Source organism: Maniola jurtina, chromosome 21 (assembly GCF_905333055.1).
Source record: "Maniola jurtina chromosome 21, ilManJurt1.1, whole genome shotgun sequence".
In the NCBI taxonomy this organism is placed as follows: domain Eukaryota; kingdom Metazoa; phylum Arthropoda; class Insecta; order Lepidoptera; family Nymphalidae; genus Maniola; species Maniola jurtina.
The window spans coordinates 7,284,023-7,309,388 of NC_060049.1; the positions used below are offsets into that span (position 1 = coordinate 7,284,023).

Sequence of the window (25,366 nt, forward strand, 5' to 3'; positions counted from 1 at the left end):
GATTATATATTTTTTGGTCAAGATTTGTGTTGTAAGTTTTATGTCTTCCTCAATACGAATAACCGCCCGATGGCACAAAATAATACGTAGTTTGTCAAACGGTTCAGTTTGTATGTTTGTATGGTGTTACATAGAGTGCATTGTTGGTTTACCGATAGACGAGACGAGACTCGAATCGTATGCGAAAGTGGAAACCCATAGTATCATTATCCCAAGTAAACTCTTGCCATCATATTAATAAAATAATGGAAAAGGTGGTTCCCTCAGCAAAGAGGAAGGAATGCGATCCAGAATTAGAGAGATCCGATCCGATTAAAAAAAACCGGCCAAGTGCGAGTCAGACTCGCGCACTGAGGGTTCCGTACTCGGGTATTTTTTCCTAAATTTTGCACGATAAATCAAATTTCATGCATCATTCAAATTTCATGATTCTAAGTAGGTCAACGGGAAGTACCTTATAGGATTTTTGACAGACACGACGGACGGACGGACGGACGGACGGACGGACGGACAGAGACAGACAACAAAGTGATCCTATAAGGGTTCCGTTTGATCCTATAATGAAGAGACTCTGGTAACCTGTGACTTGGTAATTTTCGAAGATCGAATTATTACACTACTATGAGAGATGGGGAGCATCTTGTTATGACCGCTCTGTTGTGAATCACCTAGTGAGTGGGCGGCGCTATAATTATACTGAGTCGTGTGCCCAATGTTCTAAATAAAATATAATAGTATAGTTTGTATGGCTATGTGACAAAACCAACGTAAACAAGATCAGCCTTGGGGTAACAGGTCCTTCCTCAATTCCGATGCTTTATACCCGACTACGGCAAAGCCGAAAAGAAGGGTTATGATTTTATTTTAGCAGTGTATGTATGTTTGTTTGTATCAGATTCTGTCTGTTCCACCGTAGCATCTAAATTACCTACTGGGCCGATTTTGATGAACGAGGTGTCAATCAATTCGTTATTATAATCCCAAACAAATAACAAGACAAGACAAAAACTTCAGCGGTTGTTAACCATTTTTGACCACCAACCAAACACAAACTAAACTATATTTTCGAATTGAATTTCGAATGTTTTTTTGAAATATGTTTGGGATTGGTTGGTGTCTCAAAATAGTTTACGCCCACTGAGATTTTTGTCTCTGTCATTTGTATGAGATAACGTAACAGAGAGAGTCCTATACTAACTTCTTTCCGTGGATAGAGAGTATAGTGCGTAGACTGCGTAGTACAGAGTCGTTAGTTGTGTGAATATCAAAAGTTAAAGAAAATTAAATATACAATCATCACTTATTATCCCACCATGACTCACATAATATGGAATGACTGGAATAGGGCTGAGTACCCATAGTAGTAACGTATGAATAATACTCTATTTTCGCGATGGTGAGGAATCGACAGCATTAGTTATAATCAGCGCACGCTTATGGACATTTTCAATAACATGTACTAATGACTCTTAACATACTCTGTTGGAATTTGTAGTACCGTTTGTTTCACGTGAAATGGCCGCTGGTCTATACCTAGGCTTATAGTTTTTTTTTGGTGGTACGATAAAGGCAAAGGTGGAGGCGTCTATTCGGTCGCGCATTGGTTCGTCCTGTCAACTTTTCGTCTCGCGGACTGCAATTCTTTCAGTTTAAGATAGCTATATTATCCCTCAATGCTACGGGTTATAAAATCACAATAAAACTAGACGACGTGGACGAAGTCGCAGGCAAAAGCTAGATTATCCCGGAAAATCAAAGAGTACCCACGGGATTTTGAAAAACCTAAATCTACGCGGGCGGAGTCGCGGACGTCAGCTAGTATTAATATAAAAGTAGAAACTAACTGCGAATAAATCAAATCTCAAAGTTTAACCGTTGGCTTTAGAAACTTGAGATTGTGCTTGTAGGTTTTCTTGACACGTGGAGAGTGGAGACCCAGGAAAGTGAGGATTTTCAGCAATTCCGAAGCCGGAGCGGGTCAGGGCTTAGGCTTGAACTCCGGAATTTCGGTTTTGGTGTAACTCCGGATTAACGAAGCTTCGAAACTCCGGAACTCCGCACTTGGAACGTTGAGCATCAAAACCCGACTCTGGAGCTAAAAAGTAGTCCGATTTTCAAGTCCTAGTCAGGGCCTAATGTCAAACTAATTCGAGCAACGTGAAATTATTCTTGGATTGTTTTGCATTCACGTTTATCATTAGCATATTCACGATGATAAGGATAAATGGACGAAATAAATTTTCATGATTTACTTCCTTGCTTGTGTACCTCGAGAAGTTAATAAAGTTGTAATACTAGCTAACTTGTATAAAATTTTCAGCGTAAAACATCATAGAGTTGATTGTTATATTTTAACTGATTACAATACGATACACTAGTGGAAAGTCGAAGAACTAGTGGAAATTTTGAAAAAGTATATTAAAACTTTAAATTATTATAATAATTTGATTGAAGCCTCTGTTCGCTTCCACATTTAAAACTGTTGTATTGGCAGACCAGGACTGATAAATATAAATCTTGCTTATATTTACCAAATTCCGACAAATCCGGAATTCTACCCACGGAAATCCGCTGGAATTTAATAGCCTGAAATATAAGGGAGACCGCATGATATTTTTTTTTAAATTTATAGAATAGCGCTTGGCTGCAATCAAACCAGCTAGCAAGTGATGATGCAGCCTAAGATGGAGCGCGCTTGCCTAGAAGTTGCCTATTCACTCTTGACTTGAAGGTAGGTAGGTACCCATATTAAAAGTGGAAGGGAAAACTGATGCCGGAAGGGCGTTCTATATCCTAGCGGTTTGGATAAGAAACGAGGAAGCAAATCGCTTCGTACGTGTCCGAGGAATATCAACTACGTACAGATGCAGACCTTGACGATGCCTAGCTGTAAATGTGCTGAAGAAAATTTTTCGCTAGATTAGTCGGTGGCATTTGTCAGGTAACTCCATAAGTATTCCCACCTGATCTCTGGCTATAATTGATGATTACAATAAATACGTAGTGAAAACGTTTCCTGTGATTACCAGCGACATGTCATAAAACGAATTATATTATTTTCAAGTTCTCTGGCAATTTATCGTATTTACGACGGAAGTGTTTACATAGCTACAGTGCCAAAATAATTTCGAGTGTGACTTTTTGTGTAAACATACGTTTAAAATGTAATACCGGAAATAGTCACACAGTATGGTCTTCTATGTGTTTGTACTGGGAAGAACAGCTCTGTAATATTTGAAAATCAATGTTAAACTGGTTTTTTTTTTGGTTTTTTTTAATAGGAGATTTTCATTATGTTAGTTTTCTAAAGCAAAAGAAAAATCAAAATTCACAGTAAATTAAACAAACTAAGTTTAAGTTGTTATCAAAATACGCTGCGCCTAAGCTTCCACTACACTCGGTGCGTATGCGTCGAATCTAAGGTACAGTAAGGTACAGTATTGCGGGGAAAATAAGTAGCTGTATATATTTGTTTCAAGGCTCCTTATTGCACTGTGTAATGTATTTTAGCACATTAAAATACATAAAATTCACACGTTACATATCGCAAGGCCGCGCTTCGCTCGCCGCGCGGCGGGACTCTACGGCCTAAATAAACAGCCTCAATGTCACAGCAAATGCATAAAGCAGTAGCTACTCCTACCTACAGCCTAGTGCATCTTTATGTACCTACAGAAAGATAGATTATTCATAAGAAGGTTTATGCTTGACCACAATTATATCTAAAACTCATAGACCTATCTAAAACTTGATTTGCTTAAGTGAAATTCATAACCACGCATGATTTGAAATCTGTGGCCTTCCTTTGGGCTTTGCCGTAGTAGGGTAAAAAGAAACCTGATCGCATTTCCAATTTGTAAACCCCTCTAGACATTTAACCTAAAGTATGATTCACAGTTGAATGAAATGTATCAGTATCTGTCACAAAAAACCAAAACTCAAATCTTTGTGCAAATTTAAAGATAAATTCCGTTACTAACACCTTTTGCACACTAACATTCGTGGTTATACCACCTAGATATCCTGTGTACTTCGGCAGCTTGTTGTGCCAGATCTTTTTTCCTTGCACATGCAAACTATGGAACCAACTCCCTTCTGCGGTATTCCTACTAGATTTCAACATGGTGTTATTAAAGGGGCGGATTAACAAATTCCTAAAAGGCCGGCAAGCATCGCATTGGCGGTTCCGCGTGCGCTGCAAATGTTCATGGGCGATGGTAATTACTTAACACCAGGTGACCCGCATGCTTGTTTACTCGTTATTTTTATTAAAAAAATACATAGTATAATACGTTACGCCTGCGCAATAGGTATAAAGGCATTAATCGTATCGAACCGCGCGCGCATGCGGGTGCGTGATTGTGTAATTTTTCTCCGCACAAAATCGACATCAACGCTACATAAAAATCCACGGATTTTTCCCAATCCCAAGGATCCCAAGAATAGAATCATTTATTGAACCAATTTTGGTGAGCCGTTTACCAAATTGAACCAACCGGAAATCAAACCGAAATGCTTTCAAGGTGTATTTGCACTATTGTCATCAAAAAAATGCATATTATACAATGGTAGGGTCGGAAGTGCCTTTTTGTCTTTTTGAAGTGTTGACGATTTTATCAAGATAGTGTGCGCGCAAAACAATTAGCCCAATCTGAACACCAGGCGTATGATAGCGCATTGTACAAAAGCAGATCTCAGCCGGACTTGTATTTTTAACCCTTGACCCAAAAAGAGGGGTGTTATAAGTTTGACGTGTGTATCTGTGTATCTGTCTGTGGCATCGTAGCTCCTAAACTAATGAACCGATTTTAATTGTTTGAAAGGCTTGATCGAGAGTGTTCTTAGCTATAATCAAAGAAAATCAGTTCAGCCGTTTGAAAGTTATCAGCTCTTTTCTAGTTATTGTAACCTTCACTTGTCGGGGGTGTTATAAATTTTTTATTTACATTTGTTGTATTCTTATATGGTTAATATCTCATTGTAATAAATTACGAATATTTATACTATAGGTATACTGTAATATTACAAATGCGAAAGTGTGTCTGTCTGTCTACTAGCTTTCCACGGCTCAACGGTTTAACCGATTTTGATGAAATTTGGTACAGAGAAAGCTTACATCCCGGGAAAGGACATAAGCTACATCAAAGAGTTCCCACGGGATTTTTAAAAACCTAAATCCACGAGGACGATGTCGCGGGCATCATCTAGTAAATAATAATTACAAATTTGGTAGCAAAGAGAAATTCATTACAAATATGTGAGGGTAGATGCCAAATTCTCCTGCAGGTGTACCGCCGCACACGGCGACATTTGATGTTGCGGCGGCGCCTTTAAACTGCGGCACGTGCCAAGGTGGCGCGGCACAGAGTCGATCGTATCTAAGCGAACAGACTTGAAATAACTCTTATTGAATAATGTTATGTTTGTTCCAGGTGTCAGGTGACAGGGATCGCGTGAGCCAGCAAATCCAGACGAAGCTAGGCGACTACCGGCTCGCGCAGACGTTGATCGAAGACCCCAGCAAGTCCATTGGCATCTGCGCCGAGCCCGCCAGCCCCGCACCCTGTGAGTACATAGCTTTATTTGACAAGAGTTATAATAGTCGCTCAGCGGGCGAGGTAGAGTTTCCAAAGGCCGATTCACACCAATTGCGTATGCAGCACGTACACGTGACACGTGCGTAGTGACGCGCGTGAACCTATAGACGTAACTGCACGCATTACGTCGACGTGAACGTTCACGCCACGCAAGCCATGCCATGTTTCATACAGTTCCATACATTACAACGCAATGGTACGCGTTACGTCTAAGCTTACGTAGCCTGTGTAAACTAGTTATTTATCACAAATGAAGAGATCCTTAAAAGAGCTAGATTAACCGACATAGCTCATAATTCACCCACTGCGCAAGTTTAAGGTCAGGGCCCATTTTTCATGACATTGCCATCCTTTGATCTTTTAATATTAGATTTACTGTATAAGCACAATGGATTAGGGGTCAGAATATCAATGGGTTTTACCCACCGACGCGGAGGTTATATTATATTAGTTAATCGGCCGAATAATCGTTGATCGTTTTGAAATTGCGTTGCGATATCCTCGAGCCGTCAACAACACATTAGTTAATTGAAGTCATAATAATTGTTTTGATTGATCATAGATTCATAATTCATATCACACTTCACTTTGTTCATATTTTTTTAATGTAGTTGCCGCAACTCGGTAATATGGATCTTTGATTTGAACGGTGACAGCTGAAATAGTTATATAATGATTTGAATTTTGAATTGAGTAAGAGAAATCGTGCATTATTCTATGGAGCGAGATGTAACAAATAAATCGAAGGCGCAATCACAAAAGGCCGGTTGAATAACACTCATTTTATAATGATCAAATAATTTAACACTCAAACATCAATCGAGTTAGGCGAAGTACACAGTTTTGTGATGTAAGAATATTAGGTACCTACCTACCGCAATATCTATACATATAATAAAATTGTAGAAAAGTGGTGTCTGTACAATGGAAATGTATAAAAAAAAAGTAGCAGGCGTTGTTATTATATCGATGCCGAACCCGAAATTGTAATTAATTTTTTTTCGTCTGTTTGACTGTTTGTCTGTGTGTTTGTGCACGCTAATATCAGAAACGGCTTATTCGATTTAGATACGGTTTTCACTAGTATATTGTAGTAAGCTGCACTTAACATTTAGTGTTTATTTCATGTCAATCGGTTCATAAATAAAAAAGTTATGTCAATTTAAAGAATCACGGCGAACATTTTTAATGTACATGCTGCCCGAAAAGTCACTATTCCACGCGAACGAAGTCGCGGGCACAGCTAGTTATCAAATATTATTTCTTCAGGGACGAATCACACACGATATAATATTAGGTAATTATATGAATCAATCGGCGACTTGATAGTTTTTCGGAAGCCAGAAGCAGCGATTGAATGTTTTTCGCACAGTACTGTTGACTGTTAGAAAATATTTTGGAAGTTATCCGTCTTTCTTTGATAACTTTAAAATGGAACTTTTAGGCAACAGTAGTCTTAGACCTCAGAATCGAGGTCATTATCCATACTTTATATACCACACTATAATATTATAAAGGCGAAAGTTTGTATGTGTGTGTGTGTGTGTGTGTATGTTTGTTACTCTTTCATGTAAAAACTACTGGACGGATTTGGCTGAAATTTGGAATGGAAATAGATTATACTTTGGATTAACACATAGACTACTTTTGACGTGACAACGTCTTATAATTCGATAGAGCCGGCTGCACGCACGAAAAAACATGACTCATGCGGCGTTACCTCGCTCTGAGGCGTTCCATGTAAGGCTTGAAGTGCAAGCGAGAGCGCGGAACGAGCGACAAAGAAGCACAATCGGCCTTTGTTGTCACGTTCAACTATCGTCAGTAAACCGACTTTACAGACAACCAATTTTTTATCCCGGAAAATCGATGGGTTTCAACGAAATTTTTAAAAAACCTATATCCACGCAAACGAAGTCGTGGGCATAAGCTAGTAATATTATAAGTGATTTTGATGTAATTTGGTACCGAGATAGCTTATATCCCCGGGAAGGACATACTAGCTACTTTTTATCCCGGAAAATCAATGAGTTCTTAAGGGATTTTCGAAAACCTAAATCCACGCATACGAAGTCGCCTGTTGATAACCGCCGTGTGAGCCCAGCTTATCTCAAATCACGCTTCGCACGGATCATCGCGCGCACTCATTGGCTGTATAAAGTGCTAAAATAATGGAAACTGCACAATAAATCCATTTTAATGCTTTTAATGCCGACCTCGACTTCGTTGATGTTAAGGCCTGGGCAAACACGACGCGTGAAGGAAACGTTTCAATATACAGTGGACCCCCGGTAATCCGACAAACGTTTTGCAGGACATTGTCGAACTATCGAATTTGTCGGATTATAGAGTATTGTCTAAGACCCCCTATAGTCCGGATTTTTTTTACAAAAGAGTACCTTGTAATCCGACAAATTATTATAGATCCAATGATAAGATTCTATATGTTATACATACTCTGAAGTACAAATCATACTTCACTATGTAGGTCAAATTTAGTAAATTCAATAATTAGACATGTTGGATTACAGGGGGTGCCGGATTAGACAGGGGCCGGATTATCGGGGGTCTACTGTATTTATTAAGGGTCTCCTAAGACTAGTACTTAGACTTTGTTAATGTTTAAAGGAATGGGTGTTTTTTTATAATAAAAAAAAAGATTCCGATGAATTGAGAACCTTCTTTTTTGAAGTCGCTTAAAAATAGCAAGCAAACGAGCAGGCGGGTCACCTGATGTTAAGTGATTACCTACTTACCACTGCCCATGAACATTTGCAGCACCAGAGGTACCTACCCGCCGATGCGTTGCCGGCCTTTCAGGAATTTGTTGGCCCGCCGCTTGAATAACCCCACGTTATAATCTAGTGGGTGTGTGCTCAGACAAGTTATCAAGCGCTTACTATTAAGAAATCAATTTTTCTGTGTAATTTGAACAATAAAATCAATTTAATGCATACTCAAAGAGTTTTTACATTCAATTAGGTAAAAAAACTATAAATCGTACTTTTATTGTTGTATTAGTTCAAGTAATAATGCCATAAATTGAATACGGTAAATTGATTTAAATGCTGTAAATTGAATATTTGTTAGCTTGTGTACATTATAACTTCACACGTGTGTTCATTATATAAACGTGGTCTACGTTTTAAAATCACTTCATTAGCATTTTTGGCTTCGTTTGTACTTTATGATAAGACTAAGCCAGAGTGACCCAGAGTAAGAAACCTCTCGGTTTGATCCTGAACCGACGATATCCATTCTAAGTCTGTCTGTCTGTCTGCTACCTTTTCACGGCCCAACAGCTTAACCGATTCTGACGAAAGGTACAGGGTTAACTTATATCCCGGGGACGGGCACAGGCTACTTTTTATCCCGGAAAATCAAAGAGTTCCCACGGGATTCCTAAAAACCCATCCGCTTAACCGTTTTGTATGAAATTTGGTACCGAGGTAGCTTGCGTCCCTGTTATTTGCGTAGGCAACTTTTTATCCCGGAAAATCAAACAGTTCCCACGGGATCTTTAAAAACCTAAATCCACGCGGTCGAAGTCGCGGGCATCCTCTGGTGCCAAATAATATTAGGTTATGTGTGACCTGAAATCAAAGAAAAATGTTCGCTCTATAGCCTAATTACCGTCAAATGTATGTAGGTAATATTTGACGCCTGCCAGTGACTTCGAAGCCTCGACGTTTTCTTACAAGTAATAGCAGAGCCTTTCCTTCTGCGTCACTCGGGAACCATCTTGGGGCTGTCGCTAGTCAAACACAGTTCTTCGGTTTCTACTATTGTATATTCAAGACATTAAGCTCATCACCATTACTAAGATATTCACAACTGCGTCCTTATTTTAAGATTCACAATGATATCATTCTATTCTACATGCATTTTACATATAGCTTTTTCCCAATCGCTTTTCTAATGATTCACTCGACTGTCCCAACTGTCACCGCTGTTGACAGCTGACATCTCTCTCATGTTACCATCGCGAAGGGTTGCCACGTTTCTAACACTACAAATTGTATGCATTATTTTATAATACTTGCATTTATTTATGATATCTAACACAAGTTCCCTAACTGTCGTGAACCTCGACCTTGAGTGTTTAATGTGGAGTGAGTGATGTGCTCAGAGTGTTTGTTGCGGATGTGAATGCAGACGCTTCAGTCTTGCACGCTGCCGAAGTGGCTAAGCCTGAACACGCGTGTTCAGTTCTTCTCTTAAAAAAAAAAGAAACATGGATGAATGATCTTAACGGCTGTCTGTTCATTGGAACTACACCTGCGCCCGCATGCTATCTGATTAACCACTAATGCTTTACAAACCTATTTTAATATACCTGCAGGAGCGAGGCACCTTTGAAGTTTAACAGGGCTCTCTCCGTCACTTACTCCATACAATCGTAGTTCTAATTTCATTCGAATATTAAGAAACCAAAGTCCATGAAATTTTGCAGACATATTCTAGAAACTAATATCTGTGCCTGTGGTGTTTTAGATTTTTCTATGTGAATTTTTAAGACCGCGTAACTTTGAAACCGAATATTTAAACAGAAATCTGGACACTGGGCAAAGGGACACTTTTGGATTTATAATATTGAAGTATATTATGAATTTAAAAATATTCATTTATTTTAATTATTTCATTGGATAGTCGGAAATAAAAATCTAAGTAAATTAAACCGAACTTACAATCTCTTGTCTACGAAACGGTATTCTTTGAGCGATGTATCATCTTTATATAGTTAACTCTCGAATATTGTAGTTTGCAACTAGGCATTTACCTGTACTATCATTGTATACTTCCGCCAATTTATTTCTTGATAACTTGCCAAAAACTTTTATCTTGTTTGGCGTAAAATTGCAGTATCGATTCTTTTAGAACGGCATGCTTTCTTGCTTGCTTGAAAATGATGGACTGATCTATTTTCTTAGTCCAGGGTCAAATTAACTGGAATTCCTGGGTCAAAAAACTTTCGTACGATTTTTCTTCGATATTTTGTCCGCGCATATACCGTTATTTCAATAAATTATGAATGAATGAATATACTTTTATTGTACACCACAAAATTAATACAGAAAAAATACAAAGCAAAACAAAAATATAGGTAGGTACAATTTGGCGGCCTTGTCGCTACCTAGCGATCTCTTCCAGGCAACCAAAATGCTGCAAAGAACATAGCTATAGATATTAGAGCCAAATACCACGGAATACTGTTGGATTCGTCCCTGTAAAAAATTAAGAACATCCGGAGGTGTTTATGGAAGATTATAATTGGTCAGAATTAATCTTCGAAACCACTGAACCGATTTTGTTAGTACTTTCGCAAGCACTTACAGGACATGACAAGATTTAGTCTAAATCAAAAGTTAAGCTTTTCGTATTATATGAAAAGGTATTCTATGAATAGATTTTAATAGGGCAGACTTATCCAAAGTATTTTGAAGTACCAAGTCTAATCTATCACTGCCTGGTTCGGAATGCTCAATTAATAAATTCGGGATTAAAAAAACTTAATCCACGTGGTCAAAATAGTATACATATAAAACCTAGGATCAAATAAGCTCTATCTAGTTTTACGGTCCCCTTTGACATATAAACAAACAGCATAAACTAAAGGTTTATGTTTATCTTTCCACTTGTATAAACGTACCTACACGGTCCGACGACGTCAACAACACTATATACGTTTTATATTAGTTGCTGTTGTCTCTTGGGCTATCATAACTTTAAATTAACCGATAGTTAATATAACCCCTCCAGTCATCAAGTTGTTTTGGTAGTTTACTGATTAATATATAGGTATAACAGGGCTAAAGTTCGCTGTGTAATCTAATTTGATAGGTATTAATACGACGTCCCATGTAAACAACCACTCATGACTTAATATACTTAATGATTATTTCAATGTGAAGCCATGTGAAAAGTTAAAGGGTGAAACAAACAGAACGCGTGGCGATAGGTCGGCGTTGAGGTAAGCATCCGTTGATCACTGCCAGGAGACCAGACCAGAATGTAGGAGGAATCAAACTATCGGATGTGTCCGTGAGCCGCTACAGATAAATTAACATGTGTGCATTGTGCACGTCATTTGAAACACCACTTGCAGACTCATCTGGACGTTTTCGACTTAGAAAAACATCCAGCCGGCAAGAATTCTATCGGAAGTCCGAGAGCTCAAGGACGGCCCTAGGTTACGTCCGCTATTTACGTCCGATTGCTTGCACAGTTCATTTTATTATCTAGATAGTAGATACCTATAAGTCGCGGCGGTCAGCCGCGTCCGTCAGTTGCGTCCGATAATAATTTGTTTCCGCCTTGACGTGCGCTACGGACGCGCCAATAGGTACTGAAAATTATGACGTGGTTTTCACATCATCTATTTATATTCTGATTGGTCTGTTAAACACATCTTTTCTTCGTTTCGGTTTGGTCGATAGTCTTGAAACTCATCAATAGGTACCTTTATTTTTATAGCATCTCTCGTTGAACAGTTAAACTCTTTCGCAGCTCAGTTAAGATAAGATAATCTTTGATAATGATATATATGTTCCTGGTTATAAGTTTCAGACTAGGTGGAAAGCTATCCTCAAGAGAGCAACTCAATATGTAACTGTCAGTAATAATTTCTTAATTAAATTGTCTTCACCAGTCCAAGGAGTAGCTACATGTCTTTAAATCCATTTGATCATTCGCGACGGACATTCTCTCAAAGGGTTCAAAGATTCCCCAACTTGTTCAAGGAGAAATTCGATTTAATTTCGTAGCAACTTTGGCGAGCCGAAACTCGAAGTTTCGCTCTTGTCTAGTGTGGAACCTAGGAGAATTTAAGAGTTTTAACGTTGTTTAAACATGGTGACTCCCGAGTTTCGACGTGATGTTATATAATATGATGTTGAAATGTTATTTGATAAAACTAGCCAGCTGAATTATTTAATTTTCGAAAACGAATTCGAGAAACAGTTCGTTTTTATGGTTCCGTATGCAAAGGGTGAAAACAGAGCCCTATTAATGTTACTCTGCTCTCTGTCTGTCCGTCTGTCCGTCCGTCTTTCTGTCCGTGTCTCATAGGTCTCTATTTTGATATTTGGTGTAGAACGTTAACCCGAATCAAATATTTTCATTGTTCTGTCTCACCTTGACAAGAAATACCTACTTATCTGTACTTGAGCATGTTTTTAAAAGAATTCAGTAATTTTTTCGACTATACATATTCAAACAGGGTTTTTGCGAAAACATAATGATAAAATTCATTTAAAATTTCAACTGAGCATCGGAATCATTGTTCTTATAACAGCTAAAATGAGGCCTAATGAAATAAATATAAAGTTAACGGGTCAAACACATTTTATTATACTGTTTCTTAATAAGTTAAGCGAAGATTTAATGTACAGTCGAACATAAAAGTGCTTAATGCCGCGTTTGAATTTTTATACCTCTCGAGAGTATACACAGGCGGTAAAATCGCCATTACCATGACAAAAGCCGAGTTATTTGACACTCCGCCCCTGGGTGCTTCGGGAATCTTCAATTTTTCACCTGAAATAAACATAGCGTGGGTATATTTTCAGGCCTGTCATACGAGAAAATCCTATTTGCGTAATGTTTGGGATATTTTTGCTGTGACTGTGTGTCATTTTTGGTACCTGAATCCTTAGTTTTATTTAGCTCGTGGCTCGTGATTGATAGAATCAGGACTTATGTATTTCAATGTCATACCGACTCTTTGTCGTAAAGTTAGCGAATGTTTGACGTACAGTGTTTCTCCTGGGGATAATCCAGTGGCCAAGTGAGACGTGCGCAGAGTTTATTACAGTCTAGCCTAGGATTTGATATGGAATTGAGTATTGATATGTAAGCAATAACTAATATGTAACTTTGCTGGACATAAGGCTATTCATGTTTATTATTTTCACTTCCATTTATTTGTCATTAAGGTACCAATATCTTTCATTTGTCCTTGTGCCTTATCTATACTGGATTATTTAAACACATTTTTCTGAAAAGTAGCGCGCCGATTACACCTTGCTCATAATATGGGTAAGGTCACATTCCTTTATTGTCGTGACATCGTAAAAATATATAAAAAATGTATATTTCCCGTTCATTCTCGTGCTCGTATCATTATTATGTCGTTGAGGTTCACTTTTAAGCGTGACAAGACAACAAACCCATAGAACACTACCCAAAGTGCCACACTATTTTATTCCAAACCTTTAATTAGTTTACTATGAATTATGATGCAAAAACCCCAAATAAAACTGAACATAACATTGCTTATAATTAGCGAATAGAATTCAAGGAATACAGACATAGAATACAGTCGGATATTAAAGCTCTTTATGAAGCGTTGGAATCTTTTTATACCCCCGACACAGAAGGGGTAAATCCGGCGAAACTTATGTCTGAGTATTTTGAGCAATGAGCAGACGAGAGATTAACTAAGAAGCGTGACACAACAAAAATGTCACACCCAAATAACACAATTTGATTCTAAAACATTAATGAATTTATTACGATGCAAAAAAAAAACAAAACCGAATATAGCATTGCTTATAGTTAGCGGGGAGTATGCAAGGTACAGTCGGATATAAAAGCTCTTTATGCAGCGTTGGAAACTTTTTATATCCCCGAGATTACACACAGAGGGGGTAATTCCGGGCGGCATTACCATAACAAAGGCTGAGTTATTTGATAGGCGGCCGCGAGATGCTTCAGAAATCTTAAATTTTTCACCTGAACTGAAACAAAAAAAAAAGAACGTGTATATTTTTCGGCCCCTGTCTCGGGAACCCTATTTGCGTAATGGCTCATTTGAAATATTTGTGACGGTGTATGTCGTCTTTTGATTCTGTTTTGTTTATATTGTTTCTTGGGCTCGGGCCCTTATTTTTATGGCAATTCAATCAAGAAATGTCAAATTTGACGCAAATTGTGACGCCAAACGTGATATTTGTTGTTCTGTTTCAATGTTTGATTTGTTATAATTGTCGTTTCATTTTTAGGGTTACGTACCTAAAGGGTGCAAATGGGACCCCGTCACTTAGCTCCGTCCATCCGTCCGTCCGTCGCGGTCCGTCCGTCAGCGGGCTCTATCTCGTGAACCGTGATAGGTATAGATTAAAAAAATTTCACAGAATGTGTGTATCGGTTGCCTTTATAAAATGACAAAAATAATAAATAAGTATATATTTTTGACATGTTAATCGTTGCTAAGTAACTTATCGACAGATTACAGATGACATTGATTTATTTATTTACTAGCGACCCGGCCCGGCTTCGCACGTGTAGCTTATTACAATTTTCGTGTAGCCTATGTTACTCAGAAATAATGTAGCTTTCTACTAGTGAAAGAGTTTTTAAAATTGGTTCAGTAGTTCCAGAGATTACCCCCTATAAACAAACTTACAAACTTTACCTGTTTATAATATTAGTTAGATTATTATTAATTCTGTTTCACGTAGAATGTCAGTTTTTTTTTCTTTTTATTCGAAATGGAAGAATAGCTAATTGTATGATCTCTTGTTTAATTTTATTTATACGTGTTCTGCGTATTAACGATAAACTCACACTCGAATGTTTTCATTTTCCATGCCATGTCACATTTCCCGCTTTAAAAATGATATCGAAATTAACGTATTTTTCGTTTCCGACGAAAAAAATAAAATTTATTTAGTATCGTCGCTTTTCCCTTGGATATTATTTCGACAAAAACTGTATTCTTTTGTGCTTAAATGTATAAATATTAATCATTTGTTATAGTTGAGCGGTGGTAAAGATGGTCTGCTATTCGGGAGGTCGCGAGTTCGATCCCGGGCATGCACCTCTAACTTTTTGCTGATATGTGCGTTTTAAGCAATTAAATATATTTTGTTGCTTTAACGGTGAAGGAAAACATCTAAACCTGCATCCCTCAAAGTTATCCATAATGTTCTCAAAGATGTGTGAAGTCTGCCAATCCGCCCTCAGCTAGCGTGGCCTAAACCCTTCTCATTCTGAGAGGAGATCCGTACTCACTAGTGGGCCGGCGTCGGCGATACAGATCTGACGATAATCCATACTAATATTATAAATGCGAAAGTGTGTCTGTCTGTCTGTCTGCTACGTTTTCACGGCCCAACCGCTGAACCGATTTGAATAAAATTTGGTACAGACATGGGATACATCCCGGGGAAGGACATAGGCTACTTTTTATCCCGGAAACTCAAAGAGTTCCCACGGGATTTTAAAAACCGAAATCCACGCGGGCGAAGCCGCGGGCATCCTCTAGTGACAAATAATTCTAAACTTATTAACTTATTTGATATTTAATTATTTATTTGCTTGATTATCTGTACTTAGCATCCCTTACTAATGTTAACTTTTATGGCAAAACCGTAATGTTGGATAGGTTATTTAGCTCCTAAGCGAAACAAGTTCTTCTTAGAAACAAGTATGTTTATGGTTTTTAATTATATCCTACAATTATTGAGATGTTACTAGTTTTTATCTATTAATTAAACATTCCAATGTTAGTTGCTTACATTGTAACATTATCGTGTACTGAGAATAATTAAACTGGGTTGTGTGTACGTCCAAGAAGTATGTGCCTTACAGCTGTGCATATTTTTTAAACCGTAATTAATGGAATAAGAATAACCTTAGACAATTCATAAGTCAACATTTTACATATTACAAACAAGTGTAAATTAAAAATATATAACACCCCTGACAAGTGGAGGTTACAGTAACTAGAAAAGAGCTGATAACTTTCAAACGGCTGAACCGATTTTCTTGAATTCTAGCTAAGAACACTCTCGATCAAGCCACCTTTCAAACAAACAAAAAAAACTAAATTAAAATCGGTTCATTAGTTTAGGAGCTACGATGACACAGACAGATACACAGATACATATGTCAATTTTTTTGACAGCCTCCCTGGTGCAAAGTGTGGTTTTTAAGTGGGAGGTTTGAATTCTATTCCCTGCCGGGGAAAAAATTGCCTCTGTCAGAAATCGAACCCGGAACCTCTCACTTATAAGACCAGAATGTGCCACAGCGCTCACCACTTAGCTAAGCAGGTCGTTATCTCCTACCATTCTGTGGTTTATGGACGGAGATTTTCAGCAATAAGGAATACGACGCAGAGAGAGAGTGGTGCCTACTCTCCTCACGTTATAAAAGTTTATTCAGTCGAAAACAATACCAATAAACTTTTATGTCCGCAGCAACAGAAAATATCGTACGATTTAAAAACAGACGCGAATTCTGCAGGCGAATTAACTTGGATCGCGAAATTACGTGATATTCCTAGTACCGCCTATCTACACTAATGTTACAAGTGTAAATTAATAATTTATAACAACCGACAAGACAAGACAAAAGCTAATAACTTTCAAATGGCTGAACCGATTTTCTCGGATAACAGCTAAGAACACTCTCGATCAAGCCACCTTTCAAACAAAAAAAACTAAATTTAAATCGGTTCATGAGTTAAGGAGCTATGATGCCACAGTCAGATACATAGATACACACGTCAAATTTATAACACCTCTCTTTTTGGGTCGGCGGTTAATAAAGAAATGTACCTAAGTTTGGATGTAGGAGGTAATCTCCGGAACTTATAATCCGATTTAGAAGATTCTTTCACTAGTAGATAGCTACATTATGCCCGAGTGTTATAGGCTATAAATTACGCGAACGACGTCGCAGGAAAAAGGTTGTATAGAATAAAGTGCGATGTAGCGTCTTACTATACAATTCAGGCTAAAGAACTCGTCGCGTCGTCGTTAATAATAATACATTGAAAAGTTTCGAATTCTTCTATACAAAGTGTTATGTAAAATGTTATAATTACAATTTTTTTAAGTTTATTATGTCACGCTAGTTCGTAAAAATTTTAATATCTAAACTCTTGTTAATATTTTACAATATACATAATACTACTGATACTACCTACTGTGGCGTAAGGATGATGTTAGTGGTTTGTAGTGTAATGCGTCCTAATAATAAAATATGTACAGTAATTCTGCACTATATTGCAATTTGCACCAGACAATTTCTTAGATTTATGATTGTTATTAGTTCTACTGTAAGTCATATGACTAACTAAATAATATATTTAAATAGGTTACATTGCATTAAGTACCCTGTAGTGTGCACTTTAGAAATATTAAAATATTAAAATGGGAGTGTAATATTTTATGAAAAATAATCAGATAATAAAAATAAAAAATAAGAAAACATTACACTCCTTATCTACAACATTACTATGTTGTATGACATATCTATGGTTGTATGAAAGAAAAAGGTGACTGACTGACGGATCTATTATTATATTAATATACTAATAATATTTTTTTTTTTGCTATCGTATAGAGTGGGATGTCAAATGAAAGAGGAGAAAATTCTGAACTCATAGATATAAGTGTACAACAACGTTAAAATAATTTTAACGACGACAGAAAAACAATTTTACTCCAATATCTCAGCGTTTATTAAGACGATCGCAGTCGGGTACCTATTAGATTTTTAATTTTTTGATTACGGCTTGTTTCTTTTTCTAAAAAAAACTACTGAAAGTTCGAGCAACACATTTTGGGATAGGTAACTTGGGTGAATAATAAATGATTGTGTGTTGTCGGCAACGGGTTGTCACGTCGATGACACACGGACGCAGTGTCAACATGATAAATTCGTATGTAGCATTTTGAAAACAAAATGTGTAACATTATTAAGTAATCAGTCAACCGCAATATTTGTCTCAATAACGTGACAACTGATACTATGTCACTTTCGTTGTAATTATTGTATTTTTTTTTTATTTTACATCTTTTTAACCCAAAAAGAGGGGTGTTATAAGTTTGACGTGTGTATATGTGTATCTGTCTGTGGCGTCGTTGCTCCTAAACTAATGAACCGATTTTAATTTAGTTTTTTTTTTTGTTTGAAAGTTGGCTTGATCGAGAGTGTTCTTAGCTATAATCAAAGAAAATCGGTTCAGCCGTTTGAAAGTTATCAGCTCTTTTCTGGTTACTGTAATCTTCACTTGTCGGGGGTGTTATAAATATGGAGTCATTATTTATTACTAAAACTTCCTTATTTTTTTTCCATTTCATTGCAATTTGATGTTATACCTATTATTGTTGTATTAGTGTACCTGTTGTATAGTGAGAGAAAAAAAGTGGTGATAGCCTAGTGGTTATACGTCCGTTTCTTATTCGGGACGTCGTCGGGGGTTCGACCCGGGGTACGCAACGCAAGTTTCGGAGCTATACGTGTTTTAAGCAGTTAAATATCACTTGCTTTTGCTTTTACGATGAAGGAAAACATCGTGTTGAAAAGGTTGAAATCTGCATGCCTGAGAGTTCTCTATAATGTTCTCAAATGTGTGTGAAGTCTGCCAAGTGCCAACCGGCACTTAGCCGTGGTAGACTATGGCCAAAACACTTCTCACCCTGAGAGGAGACCTGTGCTCTGTAGTGAGTCGGCGATGGTTGATCATGATGATGATAGTGAGAGTGTAGTGCTAGTGCAATTCAAAGAATATTCTAAGTTCTAATAAAAACTGGTAACTACGAGTAATAAACTAAAGTAAGAATCCATAAAATAAATTTTTTAATTTATTATGTGCCTCGTTTATTTTTAAAGGTAATTATATTAATTAAAATTGCTAGCTTTAGGTACATTCTGCAGTGTTAAAATGTGGTAACCGAAACTTGTTATGAAACGTTTATGGCTATAAGCAACACATTCTTATCTCGGCTGGTATGCCATAAATTAATATAAAAGCAATAACAACATTTCACCCCAAATTGCAACAGTGCGAACTCAAGTCTCGTGCTCTTGAAGTTATTTTTATAATTGGTTTTTATCAATTTTTCAATATTTTTATTGTAATGCTATACTATTACTATGTACCTAATACCGCAAACTCCGTCCGTATGAGATTTCGGGATTTAGGTAATTAAAAATCAAACTGATGTCTTTCTTTTGAAGGTTGATAAAAAGTATATGTCTTGGCCGGTTTTTTATTTTTTAAAAATGCTTACAACTTGATTTAAACATTTGTTTAAAATTATACCAACCCTGGCTGGAGGTCGCTTCAGGCAGCAAGACTCGCAGTTCCTACATCAGAAAACCTCTGCTCCATCGACCATGACGCAATTTTTTTATAACTGAGCAGTTATTTTTTCAAAAATCCTAGATGTTACAAGACCTTCTTGTAGTTTTTTCCATTGGACGTCACATGTTTTAGTTTCAGATATATTCTGTGAACACTGTTGTCAATGTATTATTTAAAGATAAAATATCCCGCATATTTTCTACGCCTAAACGATTTACTGACGGTACAGCCTATACAGTTAAATCATAGCCAACCGTGGTAATAAATGATTCACCGCGTCGCCTCCAGTCCCCGTCACATCACTCGGACACTCGCAGTCGCAACAGCCAACGACAGTCGACGACACGAGTGTTGTAACAAACGAAACGTTGAATGCATTTGTACGTAAAATAGCCACTTGACAGTGCGGTTGCTGTTTTATTTCATTTTTATTTCTAAAAGGTATTCTTAGTCACTTCATAATCTATAAAAAATACATTATAATAATATAATCAGCGTATGAAAATATAGAGAACCGCGTCGTGCATACTCTTCAGTCGTTGTCACATACGATTACTCGTAAATATTCTTGTCACATCCGTCGGAAAGTGGTCGTGATCGGACAACTGGAGATTGACAGGCTAGTTTTATCCCGAAAAATGAAACCGTTTTCACGTGATATTCAAAAAACCTAAAGCCACACAGTCACGAACGCAGTATGTCGCGAATATGTACGTGCACATACACGCGTAGGTAACTCTTTTAGTCGCGTAGGTAGCCATTATATCGTGTGAGGCGACCGCCGCGCAGCTGACGTTCCTGCTTCGTAGTCGCGTCGGTCGCGCAGGTTTGGATGATTATTTCATACATTCAGACGAAGCCGCGGGCATCATCTAGTTATAGTTAATCAAAATAACATTTGTATGTGTACCTCAAATCTATGATAGTCATAAAATAAAGTCACACGTGTAAAAGAAATGGGGCTAACTTAAATTAGCCATTAGAGACAATGCTACGTGCGAACAATAGCGAATGAACCGTACTACACATTAGCTTACGTTCCCACAATCAGCGCTCGGAACGGGCGCTCATCCGTTTTGCATGTATAATTCAAACCCCATCAAAGGACTCACGAAAACGGTCGGATTCGGGAGGTGTTTCCAAGTTCTGAATCAATTTAATTGAGATCCAACCTTCCTATTCAAACAATAGAACGGTGAATAACTATTTTGTCGCTAAATTATACTACTTTGATACAAATCATAAAGCGATGCTGCTAACTAAGGTGATGGCTCAGTGGTTAAGACATCGTCGGCCTTCTATTCGGAAGGTCCTGGTTTCAAATCGGGCGTGGACCTCAACTTTTCAGAGTTACATGCATTTTAAGCAAAATATACTAGCTTTAATGGTGAAGGAATGGTGATTCATTGAACAGACGCCCTAATAATTGAAAAATTTGCAGAAATGCACGTTCCTCATAAATGTGAAGAAAATATTTTTTCGAAATCATCAAGACCAGACCAGACTGGAGCGAATTAAGAAATCGTAATTTTTCAAAACTTTAAGTAATTTATATCGCATCTGAAAGGAAAACATATTTAGATAAATTTCTAAAACATAGCGCACGTGCATCGATATCGATATATTATAGATAGATGTAATTGATTTATCGACACATTTATCAAAGGGCGTAGATCATCGAGAGACACCGGCGGCAACGCGTTGATTTATTTATAGCACCCGATGCAACTCAATGTATTGTGCCATTTGTATAATACGATACGATGAATACACGAATATGAATAACTTACCTTATACATCGTCGGTTTATCGCTTGAGGAGAATATACTAATGATGATAGAAAAACAAGTATGCACTAGATATGCAAAGTAAAAGATTTAATCCTTTTCTCCTCAAACGTACCGTAAGCCACAAACATTAATCGTGTGCGGACAGGCCGGTGTTCCGGTAGTAAGTGCTAGAAGGTTTAGTTCTCTTGTATCGAGAGTATATTACCACAGTTTTACGTAAAACTGTGATATTACTATGAGTAGGTAGGTACATACAAAAAAGAATATCTCCCAAAAAAGGTAAAATGCAAAACGCGTATTTCCTATTTATGTTTACCGTTGTTGCGGCAGGTTTAATTGGACCTTATTATTAACAAACCCCACCGGGGATTAGTCCGATTACAGAGTAAATAAACTCCGCACCTAAAGCTGAACCGCGGTAGCTTTCGCAATATTGTAAACTTTGCTAAATCCCTCAAGTTACTACTGTCTGTTTGTTGCATGAATCATAATGTTCTATTGCTGTGTTGTTAACTTAGATTGTTGGCACACGAAAGATATAAATGCACTACAAGTAAGAGTGGTTTCACACTAGCGTTTCTTCTGCACGTCTTACGCTTGTTTTGGCTTACGATTCTCGGCTTGATCGCCCTGGATCCCTTTGGGCGTAAATCCTGAAAAATCTTGTGGGTGCATTATAGAGAGACCTCAAGTTTCTAGACCCAACGATTTTAGCTGTATGTTGATATATTACATACGCGAAAGGTCGAGATGGCAATTGGCGTATGAGGCGGGGGGACGCCCCGCACACCCGCACGTGACCCATGCTATCCCGCGCGGGGGTATCCCCACCTCGATTGCCATCTGGACCTGTCGCGTACTATATGCCGGTTTCTCCTTTGTTTCCGCATGGATTTACATAGATCATGGATTTAGATTTTTAAAATTCCGTGAGAGCTCTTTATTTTTCCGGGATGAAAAGTAACCTACTCTCCAGGTTTTGAGAAATCACGTGGATTCGTTGCTCCGTTGCGGGGATGACTGAAACACAAATCAACAAACCAACAATTAAACACTTTTACATTTATAATATTAATAGAATAGATTCGTTCATTCAATTGAATAGAAGCTTATAAACAACCCAGTTTGTCGAGCTTTAGTTCAGAAATAAATAGAGCATAATATAGTGAATGAACGAATGGTCGATCATTTCGGTTGACTGAAATGTTCGGATATTTACGGAATTTACGGAATACGAATGGTATTTAGATAGGCGACTGGGACAAGCCATCACCAAATTTCGCATTGTTTTTCCAAAGCCCGGCTTTATATGTGACAGTTAAATCCATTTGACAAATTCATGCGGAAATATCATTTTTCTATGGATTTTTATACTAAAACTTTTATGTTTAAATACTGTTTCCATAATTTCGTTAATTAAATGTTGTCTGTAAAAGATAATAAGGGCACTTTTTCATGTTTACTTTTGCTCTCTATAATTTTAGTTTGTATGTAGTTTCGTTTAGAGTGCAGTTAAGTGTCTGTTGTTCTTCTTTTACTAAATAAATATGTAAGTACTTATACATATAATAAAAAGAGAGACTGACTGACTGATAAATCGACATGCAAACTCAAATCAAACCGCTGGGTCTAGAAACTTTCGTTTTGACATTAGTTACGTCAAAGTTATCTCTATATCTTAGACCGTCACAAAGAATATATTTACAGAAATTCATGAGAAAACCGAAATCTTTGTAGACGAAGTTGCAGAAAAAAAGCTAGTCCTACTAACGTAATGTCACAGTTTCGAATTATTTTTTATTCATTCCAGTTTCTCAAAGCTTCGCCCGTACGTTGATAGATAAACAACGCGTTTGTCGAATTTTAGTTCGCAAATAAACAGAGCAAGCGAGAGTGTGAACGATTGAACGATCGTTTTGGTTGATTGAAATATTGTGTTGCAATAATATTTAGGAAATTCAAACGTGTTTTAGAGATTTAGGTAGAACTTCGGGAGCATCCCTTCGCTTTTATGCGACCTAATTATTGATTTTATATTTAAACTAGCTGACGCCCGCGACTTCGTCCGCGTGGATTTAGGTTTTTCGAAATCCCGAGGGAACTCTTTGATTATCCGGGATAAAAAGTAGCCTATGTGCTAATCCAAGATATTATCTATCTCCATTCTGAAATTCAGCCAAATCCGTTCAGTGGTTTTTGCGTGAAGGAGTAACAAACATACACACACACATACACACAAACTTTCGCCTTTATAATATTAGTGTGACTAAATACTCGTGACTTCGTCCGCGTGGATGAAGGAATTTTTATCTTAAAACTCGGAAAGTTTCAAAGGACACAAATCACTCAACGAATTAAACAGTTGAACACTACTCCAAATAAATATTGCAAGACAAACGGCAATTTCACAAGCGATAAAATCCGCTTCGCAATTACCCCACGGATTCAAGATTATCGTCCGATCATTCACCATTCACTCTCTGTTTGCTCAATTCGATTCGATTCTAAAGTCTAAACTAGGATTTGCTGAATTATAACGGTTTATATCGAGCGCTCTACCGCGACGGACTTTTTAATTAGGGATTACCAAAAATAAATACACCTAGTCTATATAATTTTAGCGTATGGGATTTTCAATCGAAATCCACCCGGACAGAGGTGCGGTAATTAGCAGTCTTGTAATAATAACATGAGTCTATAACATTATTTCTTACTAGCTGACGCCCGCGACTTCGTTCGCGTGGATTTAGGTTTTCGAAATCCCGTGGGAATTCTTTGGTTTTCCGGGATAAAAAGTAGCCTATGTGCTAATCCAGGGTATAATCTATCTCCATTTTAAATTTCAGCCCAATCCGTCCAGTAGTTTTTGCGTGAAGGAGTAACAAACATACACACACACACACATACAAACTTTCTCCTTTATAATATTAGTGTGATTCAAAATATTTTATTTATATTTATTATTCTTTATTTATTTATTCGGTTTCGGTACACCAACCAACAACAAGTTCACAAAGCGCTTAAATTAAAAATAATACATAGTATTTTTCTGTGTGACACGCCACTTATTATATAGGTATACACAAGTATAGAAAGTGTTTTAACACAGCATGTACAAAGCAATTTTTTATTATCTTCACATCAACCGCTCTTATTACCTTGTTATTCGTATAATATAATCATACGTCTCAGTGGTACTGTAGTAGTTAGTGCATAATTACACATGTTGCAGTACAGAATGAAGTTTTCCTCGTGAAAGTATAAATGTGCACGTCGCATTGTTTGCACGTTATCGGTAAAGGCCGGTTTTTGCACGTAGCTAACTCATGTAAACAATTAATGGGGGTGAAACAATAGAGTTAAGAGTGTCGTCTAGGGTTGACACTTACCTACCTGCAATTATTTAATTCAGAAGTAATGATTAGTATGAACACTTCAAATCAAGTAAAGCGTACTCATTAGTACGCTTTACTTGATTTGAAGTGTGTTTGTAACATACTAGATTTTGCCCGTGACTTCGTGCACGGTCCATATGTAATTTATGGCCTATATTACTTCTAGATAAAGTGGCTTTATAGTGGTGGAAGAATTATTAAAATCGGTTCAGTAGTTGCAGAGTTTGTCGATTACAAACAAACAAACAACTTTTAATAATATGTTAGTAGGTATTGATGTATCAAAGACTCTTAACACTATTTCAGAAACAAGCATTATTTAAGTATTGTTGACGATCGTCAGTCGTTTAGATAAATATTGAAGTTCCATTCTGTAGGAAATTGGAATGAATTACATTATTATATCTAAAGTAAACTAGTAATATTACCTGCTCTAACTCAATTAATATCGAACCAGAGATTAGTTTAACTGAGATGTCCTCT

At 37.3% G+C, this 25,366-nt stretch overlaps 1 protein-coding gene and 1 long non-coding RNA gene across 4 annotated transcripts in view; one reads left to right on the plus strand and one right to left on the minus strand.

The window, feature by feature from the left end:
- The window catches only part of LOC123876385 (AF4/FMR2 family member lilli), a 343,642-nt gene that overhangs the window by 191,520 nt on the left and 126,756 nt on the right, over positions 1 to 25,366 (plus strand). For all 3 annotated transcript variants that reach the window (XM_045922616.1, XM_045922615.1, XM_045922614.1), the window contains exon 4: positions 5,433 to 5,565. In XM_045922616.1, coding sequence (XP_045778572.1) covers positions 5,433 to 5,565 — 133 coding nt within the window. The remainder of the gene's footprint in view (positions 1 to 5,432; positions 5,566 to 25,366) is intronic.
- On the minus strand, positions 5,324 to 20,533 carry LOC123876391. Its single transcript, XR_006798344.1, has 3 exons — positions 20,478 to 20,533; positions 13,409 to 13,411; positions 5,324 to 5,335 (listed from the first exon to the last, which is right to left on the minus strand). It is a non-coding gene; the product is annotated as an uncharacterized LOC123876391 (long non-coding RNA).